General features: G+C 39.5%; 3 protein-coding genes across 3 annotated transcripts in view; 2 read left to right on the forward strand and 1 right to left on the reverse strand.

Moving 5' to 3' along the window:
• Positions 1–1,139: 1,139 nt before the first annotated feature.
• On the forward strand, positions 1,140–4,034 carry LOC5517718 (probable G-protein coupled receptor 21). Its single transcript, XM_048733582.1, has 3 exons — positions 1,140–1,755; positions 2,378–3,352; positions 3,868–4,034. The coding sequence occupies exons 1-3, from the start codon at positions 1,686–1,688 to the stop codon at positions 4,032–4,034; spliced, it is 1,212 nt and encodes a 403-aa protein (XP_048589539.1). The 5' UTR covers positions 1,140–1,685.
• LOC5517724 (GTP-binding protein SAR1b) lies at positions 3,980–8,542 on the forward strand. The gene is made up of 7 exons (XM_001637730.3): positions 3,980–4,126; positions 4,726–4,781; positions 5,426–5,545; positions 6,081–6,250; positions 6,558–6,689; positions 6,919–7,003; positions 7,521–8,542. Exons 2-7 carry the CDS (start codon positions 4,739–4,741, stop codon positions 7,547–7,549), a joined length of 579 nt encoding a protein of 192 aa, XP_001637780.1. The 5' UTR covers positions 3,980–4,126; positions 4,726–4,738; the 3' UTR covers positions 7,550–8,542.
• The window catches only part of LOC116601466 (WD repeat-containing protein 19), a 37,578-nt gene continuing 23,908 nt past the window's right edge, over positions 8,541–22,210 (reverse strand). The window contains exons 24-49 of the mRNA XM_048733377.1: positions 21,401–21,501; positions 20,999–21,064; positions 20,553–20,590; positions 20,261–20,358; positions 20,012–20,073; positions 19,827–19,895; positions 19,466–19,507; positions 19,193–19,302; positions 18,639–18,696; positions 18,332–18,402; positions 18,136–18,211; positions 17,174–17,256; positions 16,370–16,510; positions 16,157–16,246; positions 14,888–14,975; positions 14,738–14,774; positions 14,380–14,489; positions 13,806–13,874; positions 13,502–13,579; positions 12,444–12,585; positions 11,930–12,009; positions 11,694–11,775; positions 11,117–11,267; positions 10,269–10,392; positions 9,650–9,726; positions 8,541–9,442 (exon numbers count right to left, since the gene is read on the reverse strand). Coding sequence (XP_048589334.1) covers positions 9,331–9,442; positions 9,650–9,726; positions 10,269–10,392; positions 11,117–11,267; positions 11,694–11,775; positions 11,930–12,009; positions 12,444–12,585; positions 13,502–13,579; positions 13,806–13,874; positions 14,380–14,489; positions 14,738–14,774; positions 14,888–14,975; positions 16,157–16,246; positions 16,370–16,510; positions 17,174–17,256; positions 18,136–18,211; positions 18,332–18,402; positions 18,639–18,696; positions 19,193–19,302; positions 19,466–19,507; positions 19,827–19,895; positions 20,012–20,073; positions 20,261–20,358; positions 20,553–20,590; positions 20,999–21,064; positions 21,401–21,501 — 2,255 coding nt within the window. The 3' untranslated portion in view covers positions 8,541–9,330. The remainder of the gene's footprint in view (positions 9,443–9,649; positions 9,727–10,268; positions 10,393–11,116; positions 11,268–11,693; positions 11,776–11,929; positions 12,010–12,443; positions 12,586–13,501; positions 13,580–13,805; positions 13,875–14,379; positions 14,490–14,737; positions 14,775–14,887; positions 14,976–16,156; positions 16,247–16,369; positions 16,511–17,173; positions 17,257–18,135; positions 18,212–18,331; positions 18,403–18,638; positions 18,697–19,192; positions 19,303–19,465; positions 19,508–19,826; positions 19,896–20,011; positions 20,074–20,260; positions 20,359–20,552; positions 20,591–20,998; positions 21,065–21,400; positions 21,502–22,210) is intronic.

Genomic DNA, 22,210 nt, shown 5'->3' on the forward strand with positions numbered 1-22,210 from the left:
GTCATGTGATTTATGTCTGGCTTCATCACTAAAATCTTAGGAAGTTGATTTGCTAACATTAGATAAGTTGACCCTTATACTTTATTGTCGTGATATTTTTTTTGTTTAAAAATTATAACAGGCGAGCATACTATCTGATGTTATAAATATAACAAAACTTCGCAAAACATCTCCTACGTCCAAAGCGTGGCCTGTTGTCATGACAAATGGCAGAAAATGGCGTCGCATGGAATCGAGGACGCCGCACAGTGGCTTATGTAAATGAGCATCTGTTCCGTAGACTGATGTAAATTTAATCCAGGGTTCGTAAATCGGGAGATTCTTGGCTTTCGGGAACGGTGAGTTATTTGTAGGTTATAGCTAACCTACGACTAGCTTATTTTAACCCGGGATTAGGCGCTGATCTGGGGTTAAGGTAACCGGCCTTTCAGGAACCGGTCCCTGAAATTTTTAGTTGTCAAGTCCGTTAGTACCCTTGTACTGTACTTCTTATCTGTTCGAATTTTTTTCGGAAGCCTTAGGTATACACGGTTATTTATTTTTTTCTTGCTGCGCAAAGCTTTGTGGGTGGGGAGTCAAGTTCGATTGGGTTACATTTTTTTTTTTTTTTTTACCTTGGGAGATATTTTTTTTTGGCTTTTTTCTATAACTTTTCTACTGGTCCATCCCTTAATCTTTCTAGTCTAAGTCTTATTCATTTATCAGTCTTTAAAAAAGCAAAATAACAATATTATATGATAAGTGAAAATTCAAAGGAAAAGATACCTTATCTGTTTCTCACTCCCTGGGAATTAAGATACTATATAAATACATTCCTTTCTTAAGACTTTAGAGGACTCCCGACAAGAGAAGCATTAAAACAACAGTGCAAAAAGTGTCCTAATAGCGGGAGTCTGGACTCAAAAATGGTTTCCATGCTGTCTCTACAGCAAATGACACGTAAAAGGACCGAAATTTGCCATGTTGATGCAAGTTGTAGGGAAAAATTTGATCGATCTTCAGCAGAAGTAGAATAAAATAAATAAAAACCCTTTTTTTTTCAAAATACAAAATGACCATACAAAAACATAGCTTCCTTTTCGGTTAATTAAATTCAATTGTTAAGAATTTGACAAGATTGCTGTTGAGGGCACGTGACAGAGCCAAGGGATGAAGTGAGATGTGTGAGAAAGTAACGAAATTTCTTATTTTTTTTTTTATGTCTCGTAATGTCTTGGCACCAAGGAAAAGCAATTCAAAGGAAAGCCCAGAAGGCATATTTATACAATATTGTAATATCTTGAAAAGATGGCTAGGCGAGGGTTTTATATTAGTGTAAAAAAACTGATTTCACCTGTCACTTGAAAGAAAGGAAATTAGACCTTGCTGATTATAATTTAAACGTTTAAGCTTTTTTTGATGGAAAAAAAATGGCTTTCTCCAGCAAACACTTCTGGTTGGCCCGCTTTGGAATTCTTGGAACAAAGATTCCTTATCAGATGATCGTGAGATTTCCACTGCTACCGGTTTTACTCAGTTGATTCAGAAGCGCAATTTTTAGTCTCATGGGGTTCTATTTTGTGACATATTGAATTAGAGACAAACTACTGAAGCAGGTGAATTCCGATTTAGCCAGTAAATTATCGTTGAACCATCAATGACGTCAGAACAATCATACCAGAATCATATTATATCATGCTTTTCTTATGTCATCCCTGACGCTACATCTGTCGTCGCACATCGCACAAGTAGTGACCACAAAACAGCCCTTCCCAGGTACAGTGTCTTTTTTTTTGTTAAAGTTTTATACGAGTGTTTAATGACAGATTTTTTTTATGAATATGCCAGTGCTTGTTAGTAGGGCTAGGATTAATTTAGAAACCATCACTTGTTATGTAACACGGGCCGGTATTCTCCCTTCAAACATATACCTTTTCTAGGAACAAACAGCCAAACACCTTAGAATATCAGAAAACAAATACCTAGATGCCAGAATTATGCCAACTAGTGACAACTTTCTAGCCACTTATTAATAAAAAAACTGATAAACAAAAAGACTCGGTCTTCAAGTCGATTCAGAAGACTCTTATTTTAATAAAATGGTTCTGAAAATTTCTTTTGAAATCAGCCAAAGAAAAAATAAAGAAGACGATGACAGTATATTTTATTTGTATAGAATATTAAGTATATATATTAAGTATATCAAGTATATATGTATAGTATATATGTTTATTGTATTTTTATGTATTCCTACTATACATTTATTGCCCATTTATTGTATTCTTGTTACGAAAGAAGAACAGGGAAGCATAAAAAAAACATTAAAATAAAAAATGGCATTAACAATAAAACAAAATGCAGGGATTAGTTTTTTTTTAAATATCCTTTTTTGTTTCAGTTTGGTTCTCAGAGCCGGAGTACTTAATAATGGAAAACACAACAAACACCAGCTGTCCCATGTTTGGAAAGTTTGCCGAAATGCTTCCTTTCCCCAAAACTGACATGCGCACTAAGAAGAACGTGGTTCTAGTACAAGCCATCCTGCACGGCGCCACCTGCCCCTTCACTATCACCCTAAATTTCCTGATCATCCTCGTTCTACTGAAGGTCCGCTCGCTTCGAAGCAATGCAAATATCTTGTGCGGGCTTCTAGCGTCGGTAGACCTTCTTGTTGGATTTATAATACAGCCCTCTTTGGTGGCAGAACACATCATGTACTATTCAACGGATCAATACACCTGTTTTGGTGCTACGTATCACTATTATACCCACCGTGTACTACTTTTCGTCTCTCAGATCCTGAGTTTAAGCTCTCTACACCACTTGACGTTGCTGAACATTGACCGCTACATAGGGATGAAAGAGACATTGCGTTACCCCGTGATTGTCACGCAACAGCGCGTGGTGTTTGGTGTGGTTTGCGCCTGGCTTCTAGCAACGCTCTTGTCTTTAAATGTGTTCTATTCAGCGCTTTTTCTCCCCATGAACATCTCCGTTCTTGTTTGCTTCTCTTTCTGCATCTATTGCAGCGTTGTTGTGACGCATGAGAGCAGAAGGCATCAGAGACAGATTGTTGCCCAACATCGCGCTGCAGGGCTACCTCTCAACGCTCTACAAAAACGACGAGCAAACTGGGTCTTCATCTTTTTAACCCTGGCACTTCTTCTGACGTATTTCATAGCAGGGCTGATGCGAGCTTTTAGAGACCGAGTTCCTAACATCCTCCAGGTGACGACCTCACTCTTTACATTGAATGCACTCCTAAACCAGTTATCTTCATTTTGCGATGCGAAGATTTCAGGATTGCACTCGAAATCGATCCAGGAAGGGTGCAACCGCATGGCCCAACATGAGCGCTATTATAACCATTCTTGTAATAATATTTTCATCCAATAAAATCAAAATCTATGCTTTGTCTCGCTATATATAGGTCGACAAGATTGCCAAAAGCCTGGACGCACCACTCAATAGGGATAAGTTATTATAGCTATATTTGGTATCGCACTTCCAGAGGCTATTTCAATTAGAGATTTGTAAGAAAATTCTGTCCACCTTAAGTAGCAGTCATTATCTAGCGAAGGGTAAAGCTACTATGTTTGGGGGAGGGGGGGATTGCGAATTTTAGAACACAGATTTTCAGGAGGGCCTCAAATCTTAAATCCAGGGAAGGGCCTTATTTTTAAAAGAGATATTCCGATCAATTTCCCAGCCTCCTAAATGTCTGGAATTTTCTCGGGAAAACCCCTGACCTCCTACAATATAAGTACAGCTTTTGTTCTATTAATTTACAAGATCACTGAATTTTAGAATACCTTTTCATTTCGCTGTTTCCAAACAATGACAATACAATTAGCCTACTAGCCATTGGGTTAATTTGGCTGTTTTCAGGGATAGGGATTCCTGTGGCAAGCAAGAAAGCGATAGAAGGGGAGGGGACGTCAAGGAAAGAAAGTACTCAGCCCCAGGCTCCGCGATTCGCACCGGAGACCCACCAGAACGAGGCAGAAATATACGTGGCGCGCTTGCGCAATTTATTCTTCATCCGGGTAACTTAAGAATAAAGCCTTTACTCGTGTAAAGGGTAAAGAAATAAAACATTCTTTTCAACGAAATTAAACCAAGGTCCGGTCTATAATTACAAATTTAGGTGAGTAAAAGGAAGGATTTACGTGCATTTTGTGTATTCTTGTATGTAATCTTTGGACGAAAAGCCAAATTTTGGAAGGAGACGATTGGAATTGTTGGAAACGGTGTGTTGTGTCATCCATGTTACGTGTCTAATAGATAGCAATGCTCTTTCTGTCGTCCTGATTACCCGAGTTTGTGTAATCTTATGCAGAAGGTAGTTTATTACGCTATTTTTATATCTGTTCAACGTTCTGACGTCTTGAAATCCACGTTATAGACTCACAGCGGTTTTGTTTGGCCGTCAAGAATGATATGCTAGAAAGTCGACGTCGTTGTATATTTGTCACGTCACCAAAAATGCAGTATATAATAACTCTTTTAACGACTAGGTTTATTAGTTATTTGTATCAGTATCTTCCTGATCACGACTATAAGCTGCTTCTTGAATACTTGAAATGGTTTGGTGGAAATCCACAGGCGATTTTAATGAAATGGAATATAAAGTGCAAGTAGACTTATTGCAAAACACCATGAAACTTTGGACCACAGTATGTTTTTGTCGTAAACGTTATCGGTTCAATAAATTCATGCACACCATTATATATATTCATTAATTAGGTTTTACTACAAGATGTTTCTGTGGGACTGGTTCACTGGTGCCCTGGGATATTTAGGTAAGATGCACTGTTTATATAGCTGAAGTCTGACTGTTTGCTTGTGAATAAACAATGAAATATATATACTGTTCTGCTCTCTCTCTCTCTTTCTTTTATGTTGTCTTTATTTACAATAATCAGCCATTACATATAAAACATATGTTTTTATAACTAGTTTATTACTGATTACTTACTGGAACAAAACATAAAGTTAATAAAGAAACTTCTTTAGCTTATCCTTTTTTTATAAGAAAGATTTCAGCACAATTAAATCACTTTTTTACAGTTTGAATGTTACTTTTTTTAAGAGGATACAATGGAAAATTGAAAGATTGAATTTGAAAAAATAATTTTGTATAACAAAATCGATAATGCTGTCAGTGCATAAATGGATTTTCTGGGCAGACACCTCGTCACAAACATGCAAGTGCTAATTCTCATTTTGTAAAAGCAATGTAAAAGGTATTTCTATTCGATTTCTATTCACTTCCATGTTGTTATCATTTCTCCTACCATCTGTTTAATAATTTCGACTGGAACAGATGGCATTTTAATCACTAAGCATTTAACGGAAGGTTTATTTCAACTCTGTTAAAACTCTCCCTTTGTTTCCTCTCACAATAAATATTTATTAAATATTTTTAATTTTGTTGTGTTTATAGGATTATATCAGAAATCTGGCAAGTTAGTATTTCTTGGATTGGACAATGCTGGAAAGACAACTCTTCTACACATGCTTAAAGACGACAGAATGGCCCAACACGTGCCAACATTACATCCAAGTGAGTGCACCAAAATCATTTTTGTTAATTTGGTCATGAGAGCCAATTGATAGAGCTAAACTTTTCTTTCATTGTTCAGATATTGAGGATGTAAACGACTCTCCAACATAACATGCAACATAACATGAAAACATCACAACTTTGTTTTGACCAACATTAACCCTCTGCTGACACAGTTTGCTTGATGTTGACCAGTCTGTCTCTTCTGTTATTGAGTAAAAATACATAAACACAAAATGTGTATGAAGTGTTTAAAACAGATAAATCTCAAAAACATTTCAAGTTTACTCATTCTCTCTCAGTGTCCTTTGATCTCAAAACGTTCTCTGTTTCAATTGCTTACTGTACCTACAATCATCGTTCACTTTACCCTGCTTTACAGGCTTCTTGTTACAGAAAAAAATACAACCTGATAAAGGAAATACTAAACTGTATCTCCCATTTTATGGACTCATCACCACATATACTAGTTTACAGTATAGGGTGACTTTTATTAACTTAAATCATAAACAGTGCGTGTTTTGTTGTCTTCTAGCGTCAGAAGAGCTGTCGATGGGTGGGATGAGGTTCACAACGTTTGACTTGGGAGGTCATAGGCAGGCACGCAGAATATGGAAGGATTACTTCCCAGCCGTCAACGGCATTGTGTTTATTATCGATTGTGCTGACTTTGAGCGGCTGGCAGAATCTAAAAAGGAACTTGATGTAAGGAATTTTTCATTAGTCTTAACATAATTCGAACTTTATGTCAATTGGAGTCAATAAAGTAATGCTATATTTAAAAAAGATGAACACCCATTTTAATGTGTACTTTATTGGTGAGTTTCTGCAAAGAATTAGTCTGATGCTTGGCTCATTTTTTTAAAAAATACAAAATCAAATCCTTTAAAAGTCAAATTCTTAAAAAGTGTTACTCACGACATATCTTTAGGCCAATCTAATTTTGAATTTTGACAAAGGCGCATGTTGATTTATAAAGGGCACTGATACTAAAACATTGGTTTATCTGCAGAGTTTGCTTGCTGATGAGCAACTGAGCTCATGTCCTGTCCTTATCCTCGGTAACAAGATAGACATACCAGGAGCTGTGGGCGAGGATTATATCCGCCAGAACTTTGGGTTATTCGGACAGACAACAGGAAAGGTATGTTTTATTTTTTGCAACTATTTTTCTTTTGGTTCTTGTTTTATACCTGGATGTTTTACTTGATATTTTCAGTGTAATGTTGTTCCAGGCATATATTGCTTTCGTTGCTAGTTTTTTATGGGAATGTTTCGCCTGTTATATCCAATGCAATTTTGTTCCAACCGTACAGTATCTTGCTAGGATACTGTGTAGTTTTAAACCTTTGTGTTTTGCATGTTATTTCCAGGGTAGTGTGGCTGCTAAAGATCTTGCCACCCGACCCATGGAACTGTTTATGTGCAGTGTACTCAAGAGAGAAGGATATGGAGAAGGTAAGTACAAAACCAACACGAGCTGCAGTACACAGTTTAATTTGCCCTGAAAATATTCACAACATTACTCAAAAGTTGTCTACTCTGATGATTCCTTACCCCTCTTAGTTGTAATGATCTATGCTTGTAGATTATGCATATGGAAATAACATATGACCCCTTGACTGAATATAAATTATTTTCAAACTAAATAACATTCATAACAACAATCGTATACAGTAATTAGGATCTCTTCATTGATAATGCTGCTGTCACTTTTTTTACATACATTAACGTTTTTTTTTGTTACCACTAATATAGTCTTAATAAATGTGTCAATAATGTGTAGTTGAAATAAAAGTGTTATGTTTTATATACCCCCCCCCCCCTATTCCCAAGAGTGTTTTTCTTGCCACAACATCACGCTTCAATATTCATTATATATTATGTTGCTAGAAAATGCATTGTGAAATTCTCCAAAATAAACTTAGTGGTTATTTGTTAACCTATATATTAAAAATTGTTGTTGTGTTTTCAGGATTCAGATGGCTGTCCGAGTACATTTAGTTGCAGCAGCATTGGATTTACAATACCACTATCAAAACATTCAATGAACTTGCAAATTACAAACACTCAATACGTATGGCTTAGTGGAAGCCCTGACATGTCCATCACTGCAATTTAAAGGAGAAGATGCAGAGAAATGAATTAAAATGTCATGCCATGCTAGTCATGGATTAGAGGAGATTTAATCCCAGATTTTGTTTCTAATTTATGGATTTAATTAATTGGTGTAGACCTCACCTAATTTTAAACCAGATTATTTCTCAAACTAGTTGGGGTCTATTCGATGCAAACATGTACTGTATATGGCTTATTTTAACTCTTACTTGATTTTATTTTTGGCTTTCTTCTTGTGCAGCTTTGATAATTAAAAATGCTCTTCTAATGTTATATTTTCTGCCATATACATCTGTGAACAGTTATTTTAGTAGGAATTATAAATGTACATTTTATACTTTAAGTAAAGCTTTATCAAATAATGCAAGTTTTTATCTGGTCACCACGCCAAATCCAGGCAAATTAGATCATGCTTGCTGCATTACTTTGTAGCAAAACATAACTAGATTACACTTGCTACATTACACAGTAACAAGACATAACTAGATCACCCTTGTTACATTACACAGTAACAAGACATGACTAAGATCACCATTGTTACATTACACAGTAACAAGACATAACAAGATCACCCTTGTTACATTACACAGTAACAAGACATGACTAAGATCACCATTGTTACATTACACAGTAACAAGACATAAGATCACCCTTGTTACATTACACAGTAACAAGACATGACTAAGATCACCCTTGTTACATTACACAGTAACAAGACATGACTAAGATCACCATTGTTACATTACACAGTAACAAGACATAAGATCACCCTTGTTACATTACACAGTAACAAGAAATACAAGTGCCTCCATCCTGCTTGCTAAATTACTCAGCAGCAAAGCCATTTGTAAGATATAAATAAATCAGATCATCAGCCAACATTTGAGGTTTTTATTTTTATATACATGGCATTTATAGTACACTGCAAACTTTTGTTTACCTGCTTTGCAAAGACAACCATACTACTTTGTTAGAGAAAGATGCAACAGTTACTGATATCTATTAAATAGTCTTGTCTAAAGAAAAGACTTTTTACTTCACTTCAGTTCACTGAAAATAAATTTGCCTGGGAGGACTGGGCAATCATAAGCAACATTGATCTAGCCCCCAAGGTTGACTAAGAATTTCATTCCTAGAAGAAGAACAATTTCTGTTTCCCTAAATTTTGTTACAAGAGAGTTAATAAAATTATAAATTACATAAACCCCGTGAAAGTTATTAATAAAAAGTTGTACATCATTTAGGCACGTACATAGAGGGTTTACATGCAACCCCCTTTGGGGCCAAAGAGTGGGTCATTTTTTTTTAAGGAATCTTCAAATGCTATGCTTTTTCCATATGACTATGACTAGACCCACCCCCCTCTCAGCCAATCTAATCTATTCCGAGGGTAAGGGTTTAATAAATGCTTGGGAGCTCGAATCCAAAAGTTACTTCCAGCAATATAATTCACATAATGGTCCCACCTCCAATGGTATTGACGTTACGACTGCAAACTTCAACTTGTGTTAGTTTCGCTAATGCACAGATTTGATGATGCCTTGGGCCACAGTGTAACTAGCATTAGACCTTCATAGTAATTGATGTGACTAAAGTTAGACTAAAAACAGACCAGAAAGGATAGTTCTGACTTTTTTTCCAACACAATCCCTCTGGCCATAGTGTAACTAACACTCGGATTCTTCAAGGTATGGAGAGGGGTCTTTGATGTGCTTCACCTCGGATGCTACTATAGCCTTTGAGCACATAGGGCAAGTTGTCTCTCCAGACTCTAACAATCTGCAAGGGAGAAAATCACCCAGGGTAAAGCAACGGCCAACAATACCACACAAGGTGTTCAAGCACCCAGGGTAAAGCCGCAGTCAATAATATAGATCCAACATGATCTGTTTCTATAAGGTGGTCATTCAACAGGTTTTAAATTTATGATTCCCATTTACTTCTGGCAAATGACCCCGTATAACAAGACAATGTATAAATGCTTACTCCTTGAGTATGGAGTAGAGGGCAGGGAAGTTGCAGCTCGGACAAACAGTCCAGTCATTTTTCACCATGTGTCGCCCCTGTGAAAACAAAATAAGTTGGTTTGAAGTGAATGTTAGGGCCCAAAGAAATACAAAGTAATACACATTAAGGGAATAGGGATTTATCATCCATGGGAGCCAACGTCATTGCCATTCACTACGTCCCTCCAATTCTATTTCGTTAGTTTCTCTAAAAAAATAAGACGGGTTAGCAGTGGAAGCTCGGATTACGCAATGTAGCTTGACCGGGTCTTCTAATCAAACAAAGAGAGCGCCTCGCAAACAAGGAACATTTCAGCAAATTAGAGGGAATTTTGTAGTTTATTTTTCTACCGCCCTTCAAGTAAATTTGATCAAACCAGCTTTCTCCTTGCGGTGAAATCAATTTTTCTCCCGATGCTTTTAGAATCTGGTGTAAATTCTGTTGTATAAATGCTCTTTCGCGTGACCAAATGCATTTATGGTGAAATAGCTACCGAATAATTAATGAGATTTTGAAATCCAGCATTCTGGTTTGAGATAACCAAGAATAAAGGATTCCTTAGATCAGAGTATCATAACCTAGGCATCACTGTACGTACAGATATAATGCAGTAAGGTATGGTGTTCTTGCATTCTGGACAGTCAAGCTTGGTCTGGGACACCTCGTAACCACAGTACGGGCAAGGATCCTGAGGTTCCTCCTCCTCTGTCTTGTCAGGTTTTCTGATAAGGGTGAAGAACGGCAAATGTTAAAAATAAGAGCTCCATGGCAATGAAAATAGGCCCACAACTAGCGTGCATGTAGATTTAGCAACGTTACAAGAGCTTTGTGAAAAAGAAAATAGGCCCACCAGTGAGTATGTAGCTACTGCAACCATGTTACAAATAAGAGCTTTATGACAATGAAAATAGGCAAACAACAGTGCTTACGTAGTTGCGGCAACCAAGTTACAAATTAGTACTTTATGAAAATAAAAAGGGTAGAAATTGTATAACAAGGAAAGGCACGGTCATGCCATTTGGCTATTTTTCTTAAAATATTGTCAGAAGTTTACAGAAGCGCGCATAACACTATAATATCACCAATGGTTGAGGGTTTTTTTTTAGCTCAAAGTCTGATTTGAACCCTCAGGGGCCAGGGAAAGCTTAAGTCAGGGTATGTTACTAAATCATTTTAGAAAATATAATTCCCCCCTTCTCAATCTAGCTCCTAAACAAATGCAAAGTTAAATTTTTTTATTCACATTCTACAACAAAAAAGATTATTGGACAGATTCTAATATAAAGATAATCAGATAATCATACAAAGCCAAACTAGCTTATTAGGCATAAGCATGTTTAAGGTGCACCCCTCCCACAGTCAATGGAGAACTAGCCACCCGCTTGATGCAACCACAAACAAAACAAACCCCTTACCCCTCTGTAAAAAAAAATCTTGAATACTGACCGTACAATCTGCTCAATTTTTTTCTTGTACTTGAGATCGATTTTCTGCCTGTACTCCGGTCGCATCAACATCGCCGCGTAGCTGAACGAGGAATTACGCAGACCTGATCGATGGCACTCAATGACAGTGGACGTCAATATGGGTACGATGTCTGAAGCACACAAACCAGACAGTTATCATAGCCATAGTATGGGCCATGATGGGCTATCCAGTGGAGTACAAGAGAGTTTGCCAGGAGAGAGCGTGGCAGACTATGGTATACTATTATTCTGCCCGGAAGAAATCGTATTAACTAAATGTTGCAGAGTCGAGTACCAGTTTTTGGTGAATGCTAGTAGGGAACCAGATTCCTCTCAACATTTAATATGTTTAGTTTGGATTTTCAGTATAAGTCTTATATCTACCTAAATGTCTACATCCTAGATGTGTAATCGACATAATAACATACAAATGTAGTTTTTAGGACAAAAGAAAAACATTGTTTTGAAAAGGTGTCTGTAAGTTAAGACCTTTCTTAGGCCCCTAAAAATGAAATAAAATTCATAACCCTCTACGATCCCAAAGAACTACTACTTACGAGAAGGAAATTTGCTGATATTGTTGGCGACACGAATGAGCATTCTAGCCCCCTTTGTGTGATCACCCCGCTTGACGTGCAGCTATAGAGACGAATACAGATCAGATCAGAAGGAAATAAGATGAAAACGGTGTGGTCATCCCACTTGACGTATAGCCGCCGAGACTAATATTGTGATCAATACATGAATACACATTTGAGGTAAAAATGGAGGGAAAAGATGCAAAGTTGAATACCTTGACGAGTATGTAGCTGTGTAAGATCATCAGGTTCTGAATCATCTCTGTTGGAATCTTTATCTTATGCGCAATCAGTTCTACAATAATAGAATTATCATGAGGACGATATATGCTTCGACCTCGCCCTCCATAGCCATGGTCACTTAGAGATCGCTGTTACTGAATTATTATTATTCAAGTATATGGATACAGTTTACATAAGGTGATGAGCTAGTGAAAAGATGAAAAAGAAATCCTAAGTTCTTGTCTATGAGAGAACCTTTAGTAGGAGCTTACCAACCACAAACAACCCCTTACCAACCCCAGCTGTCAACGTTCGAGGTTACCATCCCAAACACCTCTTGAAACAATAAACGAGCTGTCAACATCTTAGGTGACCATCCCAAACACCTCTCGGAACTATTGGCGAGCTGTTATCGTAGACTAACGACCCTTATGTCTATAGTGCAGAAGAATATGACGAAACATCTTCCTCCTCTTTAAATCTTTAGCAAGACAGCTGCTATTTTACCTTGGTACATGCTATATAAGACATCATGTGCGTTGCGGTAGTTGCCAGAGTTCTGGTCCTCTCGCGCAATGATGATGGCTGTGCGGGCGGCCTCGCGATATTGCTTGAGTGCCATGTACAAACGGAACAAGTACTTGGCGTCCTGATGGGAACAAAAACCAGCAGGTGATATGTAGGAATGAGAGGGAGAAGCGGTGAGATGGAAAAGAGTGAGCATGACAAAATTCAAAGGTGAATTGAGTAGATGTGTGGTCAAAAAGGGTGTCGTAAGGTAATGGATGACGTCTGCATGATGTAAGTTAAGGTATGGTAAGGTGGTATAAGGTTTGTATGATGTGAGTTAACGTATGTTAAGGTGGTATGAGGTTTGCATGATGCAAGTTGAGGTATGGTAAGGTGGTATAAGGTTTGCATGATGTAAGTTAACGTATGGTAAGTTGGTATAAGTTTTGCATGATGTAAGTTAAGGTATGATAAGGTGGTATGGGGTTTGCATGATGTAAGTTAAGGAATAGTAAGGTGGTATAAGGTTTGCATGATGTAAATTAACGTATGGAAATGTTCATTGAGGTTTGCATGATGTAAGTTGAGGTAGACGTATGGAAATATGCAATGAGGTTTGCATGATGTAAGTTGAGGTAGACGTATAGAAATGTGCAATGAGGTTTCCATGATGTAAGTTGAGGTAGACGTATGGAAATGTGCAATGAGGTTTGCATGATGTAAGTTGAGGTAGACGTATGGAAATGTGCAATGAGGTTTGCATGATGTAAGTTGAGGTAGACGTATGGAAATGTGCAATGAGGTTTGCATGATGTAAGTTGAGGTAGACGTATGGAAATGTGCAATGAGGTTTGCATGACGTAAGTTGAGGTAGACGTATGGAAATGTGCAATGAGGTTTGCATGACGTAAGTTGAGGTAGACGTATGGAAATGTGCAATGAGGTTTGCATGACGTAAGTTGAGGTAGACGTATGGAAATGTGCAATGAGGTTTGCATGATGTAAGTTGAGAAAGACGTATGGGAATGTGCAATGAGGTAAGTTCGGGCCCTTACCTTAGGCATACCGTCAGATTCCCCCATCAGGAAGTCGATCAACTGGTGAGTTAGGATGTCATCATTTGCCTTCCCGACCTGAAATATACGATTACAGACACTTTTATGGCTACGCAATGAAACCAAAATACTGTGGCGTCTCAAACATATACTCGCCATGTTCTATCTAAGTATTTCTCTATCCAATTTCGAGGGGAAAACATCTTATGTTGAACGAGTGTGTATCCACTCAAGTGAGATGAGATTACAGAGCCACAGCGTCATCTGTAGCAAGTACCTGGTGCTCTGCTAGAGAGGTACGTACCGTCTCGATTGATAGCTCGACAGACTCTCCGTCTTCTGACACCGGGCATTTAAGGAAGTGCTTTAGAGCCTGATCAGTAAGTAAAACGTATTTACAATGAGTTACCTGGATTCATAGCCCCCTTAGGTACAACGCTTTGATCACAGGAGTTCCACTATCCCCTTAACCAGAAAAGCTGACAAAATCATGTCCCTCATTCCTCATCCCGAAACTCGCCCTGTCTAGGGTGATTTAGCTATGCCCCTGGTAAAGGTCACTTTACCAGGGGAGCTATTATTTATCAGAAACGGCAACCGAATATTGATTTATTTTTCCTAAAAGCACTAACTCTGGAAAGGGTACCGTTACATTTGTAAGACTTTTTACGAGAAAACGCAAGCGGACAGATAGTTAAAAAAGAGGTTTATATTAGTTGGAGGGCTATGAGGAATACTCTTCTTCATACAAAGGTCTGCTTTATACAATTTTTAAACCACGTTTTCACAGCAGATATTGCATCAACTAAAACGGAAATGTGTAATCAAGAGGATGCTCCTTTAGTACAGGTATGGTAAAATGCTAAATACAGGCTTACCTTGCTGAACTGGGATGACTTTAGGTAAAACTTGCCCGCCAAGAAGTGCTGCTTCTGATTCTCAAAATACAGCGCGATGCTTGAATAGTCCTCTTTGGAAGCATCGTCACCTTGACAACAATCAGAAGTCAAGCATGCATATGTCACATTGGCAACCTTTAATCATTAGTACAATATGCAAACGTCATCCTGGCAACCATCAATTATGCGTAAAACATGTAAACGTCACCTTGGCAACCATCGATCTTATGACAAACATGCCCAGTACACAATTGCGTTAATGTATCTGGGTCAACTGCTGAACTTATAGCATGGGAGAATAGATACGGAATGGATTTGCATTGGCTTCTCTGCTTACCTATGATGTCCGCATACTGCTCCATTTGGTTATGAGTCTAAAAAACACAAAGCGACTGTTTTTAAAAAAAGGGCACATACCGAAGAGAGCATTAAATAGAGGGAGGTTAAAAGTTAGACAAAGAAAAGAATTAAATGAATAGAAACAGACCTGGGCAAGCTGGAATGCTTCATCGTTGCACTTCGATAGCACAAGGAATTGAATCGCCGACGCAAAGTCGCCAAGATTCTGGAAAAATCTGAAAGAAAACAGATCCCCCTAAGAGTAAGACCCAAAAGTACTGAACTAAGATATTAAAAAACTAACATCGAAAAGGTAGATAATGTAATGATAGTGTCTGTATGGAAAAAAATAGTAGACCGAATCGTGAAAATTATGCTTGTTGTGATGTTTATAATGATTGTGACGAAGATTAATGTTGCAGGATCGCTGGCTGTGACGATGGTCATGTGATAAATGTGGTAATGTTGGTGATATTTAAACCCGCATTGTCACCAGTTTACTTCCGGAGGGCCGACGGAAACCTCAACCGACAAGAGACAAAATAATCTATTAGAATCCGCGCTATTAAACAGGCCATCTGCTCCGAACTATTAGTCACATCCTCACAGAAACTTCCAAAAGACACAATGCTTTTGCCACTTTGTAATATTTTTCGCGTTTTCTGTTAAAAATCATCGGGGATTGCTACGTAATCGACCGGAAGAAAACTGGTGACAATGTCGCTTTAATGTGTTGCGGCGAACACGGGCTACAGGATAACTTTACTCCAAAATTATGTCCAATGTCTTGTTATTTTTGTATAAAGCAAGTATTCCTTCCTAAACTGGCTGTGTTCTGTACGCGTTACCTCGTACCACTTTCAAACGACGCGCTTTGTAACTGCCGCCTAGCAAATGAGTATCTCGACCCCCAGCGGCGCGTTTTTTTTCCTTTCCCTTTAGTGTCATCCCATAGCCCCTGGGCTAAAAATAATTTGTGACGATGGTGATGTGATGGTGTTGTCGATGGCAATAGTTTATGGAATGCAAATTTATGTGGTGGTGTTGTTGTTGATGATTGTGGGTGTGTTAGGTGCTAGTATCACTGATAGTGCTGAATAACGTATGCGCATGCGCGTGTTCTGGCGAAAACAAACAAAATCTCAGTGTTGAATCGTTCGAGTAAAGGTACGAAAGGCTGACTTCGGTCGCTGTTTTGACTTACTGTACAGAATTAAAACCATACTATACAAAAGAAGACGGATTTGTTTGATAATGAGGGAGTCATAAAGAAAATTTTAGCCTTAGGTTTGATCTAGTTTTTTTAGCATTCGCCAAAATGTGACAGTTCGCCGGTAAAACCCAGCCATTTCAAAACAAAAAGGCTGGTTTAACCGCGCGGTACTGGAACTAGTCTTGCGCTGTCGGTGTCACTTACTTGGCGACCATCTTGGCTCCCTCAACAGACTGAGTCTCCTTTACTATCCGCACCGCCTCCTCGGGGTTCTGAAGGAAGTCCAGGTTGATTCTGTACCAATGACAAGTACAAGCGGTTTAACTAAAAACTTGATGGAATTGCACGATATGCTGTCGAAACTTAATCATAACAACAACAAAAAAAGATGGAATAACACTTTGTTACCAGGTGTACCTTATCACGTTATCGTAGTCTTTGGCAGCCTCATACGCCTTAGCAGCCTCGCGATATTTCCCATCAGCCTCCCTAGCCTTGGCATATTGTGCGTGGAGTTTGGGTGACGTCACGTGATTAAGCAGTTCCCCAACTTTAGCCCTGTGAATGATGACGCTCCATAAGTTACATAACAGCTATAAAATCGGACCCTTCGCAGGTAAACGAATACAATGGAACCCCGTTAAGTGTCTTTATAAAGCCTATGTCCTTGAGATTAAGGGCGCGTTTTTTTACTTGTGATTCCTGAATGAGAATGAATAGAATAGAAAAACCGCGCGTTAGTTTATCCCGCGTTCCCATTCCGGAATGGAATGAAGGCCATTTTACCCATTCTGCTGCCTGTAGCAGAATGACCCGAATGCCATTCTGAACATTCTCTACCGACCATTCCCATTCCAGAATGATAGGAAAAAAACGCACCCCTAGACGCACCAGGCGATTTGGTTACGTTCGTATCAGCGAATTACAATCGCCACTAAAAAATCGTCAGGTCTGTCTGCTGCCGCGTTGGAGAATATCTCGACGATATCTAGACGTCTATTCGTACGATACTGGCGACCTGATCCGCTGGCGCAGCGATTGAATTCGCTAATACAAGCGTACAAATTAGCCTACTGTGTCGTAAGCTTTAAAACGGAGTTTCACCGTATAGGGAAAGCACTACAACAGTCTGAACGAGTAACTCTGACAGCTAGACACATGTGAATGATTAGCGTCAAATGTACGGCTCTATGAACTAGCTCGTCGATGTAAAAAACATACCAGTTTTTGGTCTTCATGTAGACAGCGGCTGCTTTGTCCCAGTACTGACCCTTCTCGTACAGTAAGGCAGACTCCGAGTATTGCTAGGAAGCACGCACACGACACGCGTTAGACAGACAACATGTTGCCAGCACAATGCAGTACAATACAAAGAACAGCATAGCACGAACACAACACGCAACATTACACGAACACGCACGATGGCACGTACACAAGACAAATAAAGACACGAACATGACGCGCAAGATATACAAGGACACGAACATGACGCGCAAGATATACAAGGACACGAACATGACGCGCAAGACATACAATGACACGAACACGTCGCGAAAAATATACAAGGACACGAACATGACGCGCAAGATATACAAGGACACGAACATGACGCGCAAGACATACAATGACACAAACACGTCGCGAAAGATATACAATGACACGAACAAGTCGCGAAAAATATACAAGGACACGAACATGACGCGCAAGATATACAAGGACACGAACATGACGCGCAAGACATACAATGACACGAACATGACAAGGACGTACAAGGGCTCGAACACGTCACGCAAGAAGGACTCCAATACGTCACGCAAGAAGGACACCAATACGTCACGCAAGAAGGACACCAATACGTCACGCATGAAGGACACCAATACGTCACGCATGAAGGACACCAATACGTCACGCATGAAGCACACCAATACGTCACGCAAGAAGGACACCAATACGTCACGCATGAAGGACACCAACACGTCACGGAAGAAGGACACCAATACGTCACGCAAGAAGGACACCAATACGTCACGCATAAAGGACACCAATACGTCGCGCATGAAGAACACCAATACGTCACGCAAGAAGGACACTAATACGTCACGCAAGGACACTAATACGTCACGCAAGAAGGACATCAATACGTCACGCAACAAGGACAACAATTTGTCACGCAATCCTACTACCTTCATTGACTCTAGGATAGCTGCACACTCCTTTTTCAACTGTCGTCCAGGACACTTAGTTGCGTATTGCACCCCCCTGAAACACAACACGAGCATGGACAAACATTTATTTGTTAGTCAGATCCATTTGAGAGGTTGTTGAGAGACTGTGAAAGAGGAAGCACGCCCATAAAAATAGCTACGAGATCATAGTCACCTGCGGATATCGCCAACTCGTATCGCCATTCGCGCCATGCCGCCCACACAAGCCTCGTCATGGTCACGCTTCTGTATTACGATATCAAATACACATGATTAGCGTAATAAGTCCAATCAGCTATAGAGGGAGGGGGGAGGGGGTGGGTAATTGGAGAGGGGGAGGTAGGTTAATAGAGCATAAAAAAGCTTGTATTGACACTCTCAAATAAAAAGAGGTCTGTGTGCTTCCCGCTTCAACATTTGTATTTAAATGATAACAAAGCCCTGTCTTCAACAACGTTTAGCGAAATGCTGGAGGGTCTTACCTCTGGTAGCTTGGTGATACCTCTTTCGTAGTGGATTAAAGAGTTACTGTAGTCACCGCTGAAGATAAACGATAAAAGTGCTGTCATCATACGGTACCTGATGGACTTGCGGGTTGTTAGGTTTACTGGTTACGAAAGTTTTGAGGTTTTAACATTAAAACGCTCTGTGCTTTGATGCCATTATGGCTAGGGTGACGTTGATTGCTTATTGTGTAAATGATGACTAGGGTCATGTGTTGTGTGATAAGCCAGGTTACTGTTTAGGGATTGACCGGGAGGACTGATTACTAAAATTCACCGGTAGTGATGATTAGACTGGTTGACGAGGGTCACGTGTTGTGTGTTGAATTGCAAAAGTTTGCATGTGTTCGTGTACTTTGACTTTATTATGGTTGGGGAGACTTTGAGTGCTTATTGTGTGTGGGGTGACGAGGATCACGTGTTTTGGCACGTGAACTCCAGCTGCTGTGCGTATTCTCGCGATATGTATTGGATGTGCTTAAGCACGATTGACCTGGCGAGTCAGGGCACGCGTTTTGGCACGTGCTACTCACGTGAACTCCAGCTGCTGCGCGTATTCTCGCGATATGTATGGGATGTGCTCAGGCGCAAGAGACTTGGCCAGCTCAAGGGCCTGGTCCCAATGAAGGAGATCTCGACGCATCTGAAATTTCACAGCATATTAAAACGCTGGCGAAATATCCACAGTGGAATGTTATAATATCGTGTTTTCGAGGCAAAGTACTTGGCTTACGTCGACATGCCTTATAACAGAACTATGGTAACTATCAAACGTGCTACCGCTGACTAAGATAAATTCAGCTCACCTCAAGTGCAGCAGTTGGGTGACTTGAGGCCAAAAACAGGTCCTGATAAAAAAATATGCATTCAAACATCGGCCACAAAACACAAAGGCAGTACATCTAAACAGCCTCTGCCAGCCGGCATTTTGTCATCCTAGCAAAACCAAGTGTGAAATTAGCATCCATTTCCATCGGCTGATTTGGAAAAGCCAATACAATATTTTTGATCGAATTTGTTAAATAAGTATTAAAATTGTTTTAAGATTTTATCACGTTATGTGCTTTCCAATAACAATGACAATGACAATAACAATGACGTGGCTGACAAGGTCTCTTTCTCGGTTATTCAAATCCTGGAAGGTGAGGACCATAAAAGAGTGATCACCTGAGCTGCGTTGTAGTCTTCTAGGAACATGGCCACGTACCCCGCCAGCAGATTCTTGTCCTCAGTTCCCTGGATGAGATGTTTAATTGTTAAGTCGATTCACTAATCATGACGGTAATTGACTAAGATCCGCATTCCTTTATGAGAAAATAAAGGAATGCGGAACAATACATTTATAAACTTACCTTTATTTTCTCTAGAGATAGCACCATTGCCACATCACCTATTTTACGATAAACTTTGATGGCTGTAAAGAACAAATAGAATTTAAAATTTTGGTTAAGACCCAACCATTAACTTCATAGATATTTGTCGGCTTGTTTGGGGTCTTGAGGTTGCTCTCTTTACATCTCTTGTCGCCCTTGATCAAGGGAATCACACAACACTAATAAAGCCAAAGTTAAGCATTAAGCCAACAGGAATCTCAGACTCACCAAGGCCAAGCTCAAGGCATGACACCGCCTTCTTGCCAAGCTCTTTCCATGCCTCTTGTGAGTCCATGACTTTAGCCACGGCCCACGCCTCCTTGAATCTGAAGAGAAAATGCATTCATTACAATATGGTGACCATCACTGTTTATTACAATAAGAGAAGCTCAATAAGAGCCTAGTGCCTATATTTTCAATACACCGTTGAATTATAAACCTATGGAGGCAAGCTTGACAGATCAAGCTAAGTTCTAAAGGCGTATATTTAAAGCAGCTGTCGAGAATAACCAACACTTACCGCTTGAGGAGAAGACACTGGCTGAAGCAATTTTTGAGCTGAGGAGGCAACAAGAGCTGGTGATTACGATAAACATGCTCACGTGGAGTTGCAGCATTATCCCTATCTATTATCAAACATATTTTTCTTTGCGGAACATAGACTCCCAGTATTTTAGCATGGACGCCATATATTTGAGTATGGACTCCCGTGTTTGAGTATGGACTCCCTTATATTTGAGTAAGGACTCTCCTGTATTTGAGTATGGACTATCCCGTGTTTGAGTATGGACTCCCTCTACTTGAGTATGGACTCCCCTGTATTTGAGTATGGACTACCCTGTATTTGAGTATGGACTCCCAATATTTGAGCATGAAATCCCTGTATTTGAGCATGAACTACTTTTTGGAAAGACCTTGTATCGCAAGTTACTCTGAAATGAGCCCCTAGCATCTTATTCTACTCACGTCTTCTTGCGGCAGGTCTTGAGGCTTCTCATGAAACACGTGAGTCGACAGCGTCACCTTGGCAGTCTGAACACAGACATTAAATCAATCACTGTCTCCCCTCTACAGCTTCCTAGAGAACTGGGCGTGTCTTTAGTATTAGAATAGTCTTAACTGCCCATATTTTACGATTAATGACACATGGAAAAGGGGAATCCAAGATTCCTCATGTTAAGCGTATGACAGGTCATCTAGCCATCGTACTAAGTGCGTGTTGCATGATGGGATGTCACGCCATCTAGTGTCACGCTTGTGTCGTCTAAAGTGCTTCCTTTCCACTGAGTGTCTGACATGTCATTTCACCGTCGCTTAACGCGAGTCACGTCATCTTATCTAATGTCTCGCTACTGTCGCATCACGTACCTTTCCACTGAGCGTCTGACACGTCATTTCGCCGTCGTAGAGCATCAGCGGTTTCTGCGCATATGGGAGCTTGGTTGAGCCCGCCATGATACAGTGGGGACCTAATAATGGAACAACGATCGCAACGCATGTCTTTTTATTTATAGAGATATGAATAAGATTGTGGTACAACTTTGCAAACCCGTTTTGGATTTTGTAAAGTATACATTCTATTTGTTCATAAAGATAATCATAGAAAGAGTTTTTTAGGTTTTATTTACCCGGGGACAGGCATATTGATTGACAATTTTGTGCATCATTATGGTAGCTGACTTATGGTGGCGTGACTTATGGTGGCGTGACTTATGGTGGCGTGACTTACGGTGGCGTGACTTATGGTGGCGTGACTATTGTACATGAGTCTAAAATGGAAGCTTAAAGTGCCCCTAGCATCAAATTCCAGTAACTTGTTTTTAATATTTACTTATCCTAAGATGAAGAATAGGTAGAGTTTTCAAATGATATCAGAAAAAATCTCGAAATTTGACCATTTTTTTGTAAGAACATTTTTCCTCAGAAATAAGGGGAAATGCCGTAATTAAAAAAACATACACAATTTGACACCTATGTCGGAAATAATTTATTTATAATTATACAGATGATCATATTGAATAAGAAAGATAATGATATTGCTCTGGTAACAGGGTAAATCAAGGCCCTAAAATAATAGAAAATGTGCTCTTCAGGATTCCTGAATCCACGAGGAACGCCTGGCGCTTTCGAAAAGTTGGGTCATTTCCACTCGAGAGTGCGATATTTTTATTTTTATTT

The sequence above is a fragment of the Nematostella vectensis genome, chromosome 10 (genome assembly GCF_932526225.1).
Source record: "Nematostella vectensis chromosome 10, jaNemVect1.1, whole genome shotgun sequence".
In the NCBI taxonomy this organism is placed as follows: domain Eukaryota; kingdom Metazoa; phylum Cnidaria; class Anthozoa; order Actiniaria; family Edwardsiidae; genus Nematostella; species Nematostella vectensis.

Excerpts from the sequence above, each read along its gene's own strand:
- LOC5517718 (XM_048733582.1), top strand. The coding sequence starts at position 1,686 with ATGTCATCCCTGACGCTACATCTGTCGTCGCACATCGCACAAGTAGTG. Across the intron at positions 1,756-2,377 it reads CACAAAACAGCCCTTCCCAG|TTTGGTTCTCAGAGCCGGAG; the intron begins GTACAGTGTCTT and ends TTTTTGTTTCAG. Across the intron at positions 3,353-3,867 it reads GCGCTATTATAACCATTCTT|GGATAGGGATTCCTGTGGCA; the intron begins GTAATAATATTT and ends GGCTGTTTTCAG.
- LOC5517724 (XM_001637730.3), top strand. The coding sequence starts at position 4,739 with ATGTTTCTGTGGGACTGGTTCACTGGTGCCCTGGGATATTTAG. Across the intron at positions 4,782-5,425 it reads TGGTGCCCTGGGATATTTAG|GATTATATCAGAAATCTGGC; the intron begins GTAAGATGCACT and ends TTGTGTTTATAG. Across the intron at positions 6,690-6,918 it reads TCGGACAGACAACAGGAAAG|GGTAGTGTGGCTGCTAAAGA; the intron begins GTATGTTTTATT and ends TGTTATTTCCAG.